Source organism: Octopus sinensis, linkage group LG1 (assembly GCF_006345805.1).
Source record: "Octopus sinensis linkage group LG1, ASM634580v1, whole genome shotgun sequence".
Lineage (NCBI taxonomy): Eukaryota > Metazoa > Mollusca > Cephalopoda > Octopoda > Octopodidae > Octopus > Octopus sinensis.
Window position 1 is genome coordinate 135,239,864 of NC_042997.1, and position 8,200 is coordinate 135,248,063.

General features: G+C 33.8%; 1 protein-coding gene across 1 annotated transcript in view; it reads left to right on the forward strand.

The window, feature by feature from the left end:
- Nucleotides 1-7,856, forward strand: part of LOC118763956 (probable G-protein coupled receptor CG31760) — a 64,706-nt gene extending 56,850 nt beyond the window's left edge. The window contains exons 12-13 of the mRNA XM_036504017.1: nt 5,315-5,458; nt 7,263-7,856. Of these exons, the coding sequence (XP_036359910.1) occupies nt 5,315-5,458; nt 7,263-7,478 (360 nt within the window). The 3' untranslated portion in view covers nt 7,479-7,856. The remainder of the gene's footprint in view (nt 1-5,314; nt 5,459-7,262) is intronic.
- The last annotated feature ends 344 nt before the right edge of the window (nt 7,857-8,200 follow it).

Here is an 8,200-nt window from a genome sequence, read left to right on the forward strand (position 1 = left end):
GTTACCTTTCATAAAAAGCCTTTTCTTTTTTTATTTACAATGTGCATTTTCGTTGATTTTTCTTATTTTCCCCTTACATTTCCACGTATCTTATATTTTCTTTTTGTAACATATTTCTACCATATATATATATATAATATATATATATATATATATATATATATTATATATATATATATGTATGTATGTATGTATGTATGTATGTATATATATATATATATATATATATATATATTTATATGTATGTATATATGTACACACACACACATACACACAGACACAAATACACACACACACACAGAAATACACACACAAACACACACACACACATTGCGCTCTTCTTGCAGCGTTAAAACTTAAAGTTTTATTTCTAGGAGTATTAGTGCTTTGACACCCTCAGTCACATTTAGTAACGATCAAATTTTTCCTTTATGGTATATGTATATATATATATTCGACCTCGCGTTGAATAGAGACAGGAACCGATCAAATCATGAAAGTGTTTGATATTAAACTTCCATTGTTATGGGATTATCGCTTTACTTCGACGCTTATGGAAGTCTATTCATGGTTTAGTCTGATTACCTCCCCTTATCTTCTTTCGTGTAGTCCCAGTACAGTTAGGTTTATCCTTTTTTGAACTACGCTGTATCAGAGAACAGTCATTTATTGAGATGGTCTTGCTGTTACATGCAGCGTGCTTGTTAACTATTGAGAGCAATCAGGGCGCGCGCATGATATATCTTTACATTGTTTAAAATTCTAATTAGTTTGTGAATTAACAATTGTGCAATGCCGATTCTCTTTTATAAAACCCCGTTTTTGTAGTCATTAGTACAGGCTTATAATAGACATTTTTAATTGTTTTTATATATATTCTTTTATTTCGTGTACTAAATACTAGTTTAATGCCTGTTTATCATTTTATTTTGCCTATATCGTTAAGGACTAATGTTTTCAGGTTCCTTAATTTTTGCTCATCTCATTGTTATATGTAACATTTTTTTGTAATTATATTTCTGCAAGTTGATCATAATTTTAATCGTTCAATGCTCAGTTAACACTCGTGTAATACCTATTTTTGTTTTGTTTAATTCTTTTTTAATAGTCGTTAATACCAAGCCTTAGTAGGTAATAGTCTGTGTTTATGTCTTTCGTTTTAAAATTTTTTCTATTAACATTTGGTTTATTGTTTTTGTAACTTTTTTTATATTTCATACGTAGTAGTGACTTTGAATTATTAATATTTTTAGGTTCCATTACTCCACTGTTCTTATTGTTACATGTAATTTTTATTTATCCTTTTAATTTCATTTAATGTAGTGAAGTTTAGGTATCCATCTCATCTTTTATTCTTTTGTTCATGTCATTTGACTGCGGCCATGCTGGAACACCACCTTAATATGTTTTAATTGAATAAATCGACCCGAGGAGTTGTTTTTTTCGCCTAGTATTTATTCTATCGATCTCTTTTGCTAAACCGCCAGATGACGGGGACCTAAACACACCAACACCTGTTGTCATGCGATGATGAGAGACAAAAAATACACATACGCATACTATTAATACTCCTATCTATTGTAGGCACAAGGCATGAAATTTGGGGGATGGGTTAAGTCGATTACATCGACCCCCAGTACTCAACTGGTACTCCATTTATCGACCCTGAATCGATGAAAGGCAAAGTCGACCTCGGCGGAGTTTGAACTCAGAAGGTAGCGACGGGCGAAATACCGCTAAGTATTCTGTCCAGCGTTCTAACGATTCTTCCAGCTCATCGCCTTATATATAGTATTAATAATAAGAAAAAAAACGGAAATTTTCTACATCTATAATTTTATTAAAGAGTTATTTACATCATTCTTTCTTGGACCTACGCGCGTTTCAACTGCATCGACTGCACACTGTTAGATATGCATCCTGGTGTCAGTGCAGTCGGTACGGTTTCATCAGGGTCCAATATTTACTGCCATTTGAAGTGAAGCTGAAGGAATTACCAATCTGGGTGAATAAAGAATAATTTTTGTTTTAAGAGATATTTATGGTACTATAAATAGTTGTAGTATCATTGACCCACTGTTAACCCCCAGTAATTGATGTTGGTGAAGAGAAATATAGTCCTAAAAATAGTTCAAGGCTGGATAAATGCTTGCGCAGATTCATTAGTACTATCAAAAAGTTTACCATTCCATTCATTTCAAGAATATTCTTAGTTCTAGAGGTATTCTATTAATTATGATTTATTGTTTGATTTTGCTTTTTTGTTTTCATATTTGTTATTCTAATAATTTATAATTCTCTTACTATATTAAGTTTAGTGCGTTTGTTTGAATTTTTTAAAAAGTATATTTATTTGCATGAAGATACCTTAACTACGTTCTTGCCTAGTTTTTACCAGATTAAATTTAAAGTGAAAATTTGGTACACTTCCTCAACACAAAGTCACATCGTATACTCTCTATACTATACGATTTGACCTTAGTAATAATATCCCAGCCAATTGAATATATTTTATTACTATCCTTCACCAACCAAGTTAATTTTCTGTAGCTATTCCTCGGGTCCCTACCTTTATCAATTACATTAACCTCGTAACTGCTTATTGCTAATTTCCTATTTCTATGCAAATTATTATTATCTGTTTTCTCATGGAAATTACTTAACTTACTCGCGTTGCGTGCTGCTATAATTTGCTCTAGAAATGCACGTCTAATGGCTATTAGAAAATGCATGTCTAATTTTGTGTTTCTAAGCACACTAAAATATTTACTGTTTTTTGGAAAACATTTTACCAATACCATTTAAGAAAGAATTAGCAACCAAATCCACTCACAAAGCTTTGGTTGGCCTAAGGTTATAGTAGAAAACACTTGCCCAAGGCGCCACGCAGTGGGACTGAACCCGGAACCATATGGTTGGGAAGTAAGCTTCTTACCACATAGCCATGCCATATTCATTTATTTTTTATCATGTTGCTGGTTTGAGATGTTTTGCGTTAAGTTATATGTTATGGTATTACAGTTCCGTTACACATACATGCATAGGGTGGTGTTTCTTTTAATTGTACTGCGGATGCTGTTGCATAGAATGTTAATTCTTACTGTCGAAATTATAATGATTCACAACAGATCAGATGATGACAGGATGTCTATACCTATTTGCTTTAAAATAATCAGCTTGTGATATTTATGAAGTCGGGTGCTGTTTTTCATTCCTTAGTGTATTTTTGTATTCATAGATGTTATCAATTATATTGATCTAATACAGATGATATCTCTACATATACAGAGGTTATCGCGATTACTGGTCCGTATTGTTCAGAATTTTGTCATGAGACAAGCTCTAGTGTAATTTTTTCAGTTACTTCTCCTTTTTAATTTAGATTTATATCAGGTTTGTATTTAATTGAATCTAGAACATGCGTGTGTGTGTGTGTGTGTGTTTTTGTGTGTATGTGTGTGTGTTTGTGTATGTGTGTATCATATTGTGTATTTGCAACATCGCATGAGGGGTTCGAACTTACTTTGCCTCTACTGTAAACTGTATAGCTGTGCTAGCCACAACATGCACACATATACATATATGAATACAAACACACACACGTATGCATATACATATATACTCCCTTATGTATGTACGTATGTATGTGTATATCTATATACATATATATATGAATAAATACCTATAAATACAATGAGGGAGATGATATGTATGCGTGTGGTGTAGGGAAGAAAGATAGTGTTTTACTGTCCATATACGAGTGTGCGCGCGCAAGTATCTATGAAAGATACAGCACATACAGTAACAGAGGATTTTGAAAATGGTCTAAAATACGCTAGATAAAGTATTAATTTTATGACTGCATCTAACAAAAAAGCACATATGGTGCTCTACTGACGGCATCGATGTTTGGATGCATTATCTATTGGTTTTAGCTTTATTTGTAAGACCAAACATAGCCTTGAATCCAAGATTATTATCTCATCCGACATATGGATTTAACTCGCAATTACTATTCATAGTTAAATTTTATTTATCTATTTTTTCCATTCAGAATAAAATATTTCCACCATTTCACAACTAAATATAGCAAAACCATTTGTGTCCATCTTTATTACCTCGCGGGAAAATGTATTAGAGATATCTTAACGATATATTTTGAGAAATATATATTTGTGCATGAAAATATTGTTTATTTTAAATAAAAGCTATAAATATATATTATTACAGAATTTGTATTTCTTTATCTTATACGTTGGAAAACGGAAGAGAATTGAAAATCCTCTTCTCACATTGTATATTATTCTTATATAACAGACTTTATACAATGGTAAGGACGGGTTGTAGTTTGTTTAACAATTCCCCTTTGAGATCAGAAGAGACAGAATCCAACGATTCAAAGCATTGAATTACCAGTATTCCTTGTATTTCTGCAATATCACTGAGTAATTCCAAGCACGTAGATGTTTTTGAAACTAAGTTCATCATTTCCTCCAGCTATTGTCAATGGGTGTATGTTGAAAAAATTTAGGAAAGGTGCTGTCAGCAAGGGATTTTGCCAAAGGTTTAATGTCCATTCTCAATACATAGGATTCCACGAAAAGAAATTGACGGAAAGATAGAAATTCACCTGCAATACCCGATGACCAAGGCATCCGAGTAGGTATGATGAGTAGATGATTGTGCATCTTACCTTTGCAAGAAATTCGGCCATGTGTTTTAATTTACCACTTGAAGATGAGCTGCGTGTAAGAATCGCCAAAAAGAAGGTTGCACAATCTTTTGAGGAGAGTCGCCTTAGGCACGAAAGCTTAAAGAACTCGCTTCGGAGAGGCTGTCACTAAAATATAAATGAGAATATAACGTGCAGCAGATATGAAACGTGTGGCCGTGTACTCCTTTGCAAGACTGAGTATGTCAACCATCTGATGTTCCATGCAGCAGAACTGAATAGTAATCCTTTAGGTCGTAGTTGGCAGATCAGTACTTTTCATAAAATGGAAACACAGAGGATCCGCAATCATCTGTGAAGATGGAGCAACCACTGTGTAGAGATGTGTGCTTACTTCTTTAAAGGATACACTGTATAACCCATGATAATTAAATATTCCAAATTACCTATAGTAGAGACAGTCAGAAATTTTGTCAAAGAACTTAGCATTTACTTGAAGTAACTCCATGCGTCATTTACTTTTGGTCAGTTCAATAAGTGTGTTGTAAATCGTAGACTACGATGTGAAGGTAACTAAAGAGCAAATTTGTTTTAAATCATTAGCCATATATTTTAAAAGTGTATTTCTTTCTTTATTTCCAGTTTTATATTTTGTACAAAATCAAATGTGGACAAAACGTTGAAATGGATACGGAACACACAGTTACTGGAAGACGGATTAGAAAAAATGCAGTTGTGAGTAATTTACAAGAAAAATCTTCACAGACAGATGAAATCTCAAAATGTGTATGTATAACGAATTTTACGAACTTTCAACAATCAGCACAATCTTTTAATTTTACTATATTCTGTTTCCTTCACGTCTTTAACTCTTCCACCTCTTCTCCTTTATCAAGATTATTGCCACTAAACTTGGGACATTAGCTACACATTTTATCACAACAACCTCCGCTATTAGATGCGATATCCTTATCGCCACCACTGTAATTTGCATTCATTTCAGGCATAGCCATATGCTACTGTTACTTTATATTTCTAGAATTCGTTAATACTGTCACTTTCAGTCACTCTGATTCGTATTAAAACAATATAGACGGCAGCATTTGTAAAACAAAATGCAAACACAATAGTTTTCTTCTAATTCACTTCCTAAATACAATTCGTTTCTTTAATAAATCAATTCTAGCTATTTAGTCAAATGTGATATTTGTTTATATTCAATCCATCTCCACCCACCTTGCCAGAAATAATAAATCGAGTTTAGAAGGGACTAATGATTTAATTCATAACAAGCTGTCTCCCTTTTAAAAGCAATACATTCTCATAGGTCTAATCTGGTAGAGCACAACTATGAGCAGAGACTAAGAAGTCGTATTTACGCTATCTTTGTCTTTATAACAACGTTGCTTAAAGGGTTTTCTTCTTTATTTTTGTCATGGTAGGTGATATTTGGTGGAAGCGCGTGGCTTAGTGGTTAGGGTGTCAGCATCATGATCGTAAGATTGTGGTTTCGATTCCTGGACCGGGCGACGCGTTGTGTTCTTAAGCAAAACACTTCATTTCACGTTGCTTCAGTCCACTCAGCTGGCAAAAATTAATAAGGCTGCGATGGACTGGCGTTCCGTCCAGCTGGGGAACAAATACGCCATTGAAACCGGGAAACTGGGTCCATGAGCCTGGCTAGGCTTTAAAAGGGCGCATTTATATATTAGGTGTTATTTGAGGAAATTTATTTGCTTTTCTGAATGATTTTGTTAACCCAAGGGCATTTTAGCCTCATGGAAATTTGTCTTATTTCATTGTAATGTCTTTCTGGCGAAAATCTGGTCGTGGTTATGTAGAGTACCAGTTCGATCGTATGCATTTCATAGAATGGTGGTATTCAGAATTCCTTATATGATCACATAGCTAAATGTTTCAAACGGGGATTTATTTAGTTAATGGAATCATTTAAAGTATATATGTATAGCTAATTTAAATGACAGCAGATGATGTTAGAGTTGAAAGCTTGAACAAATTAGAGGCACGAAACGGAACATCTATTACATATGATCCGTTCTGTTTGTCTGTGTGTCTTCTAGAATCTCGGGCATCCTCCATCCGATTATTCTCAAATTTGATATATAGATACCGACGGTATCAGGGCGTGTATAAGTCTTGAAAACAATTACAAAAATCGATTCTGGGAACGTACATTTGTACGCGCAAGTACATCAGCTGTTACGATCGATACTACGCGTACGCGAGAAAAATGCACGTGCAGTTTGCGCAAAAAAAGCCACCTGGCTTGAAATAATGCCACAAAATGGGACGGTCGGACAAGTTATTTTGAGAAAATTTGGTTTAAATGTTTGACAACTCAGCACCGTCCATTGGATGGGGGGCGTTTTGCTCGTAATAATATATTTAATATGACTTCTTGCCATTTCTTTATTCGGGGTAGATAACTACATAACTTTAAGTATAGTAAATTTTATTCACCTTTTTTTTTTTTTTTGGTGAGTGTGGGAATTCCCCTTCACTTACCTTGTTAATTTATTTTATATGTCAAGTATATTATACTTAATGCTCCTTCTTTTATCTTTATCAGGAAACATGCAATTGCACCCGCGCTGTGGAGGATGCAAGTTCTTCTATTAATTTCCAACAGCTGTCAAGCAACACTGACGTTCCGAAAAAAAGTAAACATTCTGGGAACAGATCAAGTAAACATCACAGGAAATCCAGAAAGAACAACCGTGTGGAACCAACCTTGAAAACAAACTCTACAGAATGTGACCAGGATAATAAGAACGATATTAACTAAATCTATGTAATACTTCAGTTTATATAACTTCATTACATTTATAATACATCACATACATATATCGGTATCATCAAAAGATTGGTTAAGCAGTGTAAGAAAATTAAAAAATGAGATTTGTTATCATAAGAAAACGGGAAATAATCAAATGTATCATCTATTCAATGATACATTAATAGAGTGAGATTTAATGTCGATATAAGCAACATTATAACCGTAACAAATAACAACTTTTATCTTACATAACATTCGCACAAGCACTCGCATACATATATGCACAAACAATAGAATCAAGCATACTTAGATATACAAACACGACAAATATACAAATACACGAATATGCGCACATGCGCTCGCACGCGTGAAGCACATGTTCCAGACATATATGTCACTGCTAGCCAAAACTACTTCCTTTTACACGCGGCCTTCAAACTGTAAAGACACACATTTGTGTTCCCATGCGCTGTCAGAATCTCCTCCGTCTAAGCCAGAAAAAGGTCTTTCCGTTTGTTTTTCTTGTTTGTTTACTTGTTTATTTTTATTTCTCGTATTGTATTTTCTTGTACATGTATTTTTATCTTGTATTTTATTTTGTAGTTTATTTGTATCGTTTTTACGTCCTGCTTGTGTTACATTTGTTACTTGCTTGTTTTTACCCCTCTGCGAGGTAATTTTATTCTAATTCTCTCGCAGGAAGGACTAGTTTGGCGAGTCGTGTTCTGTCT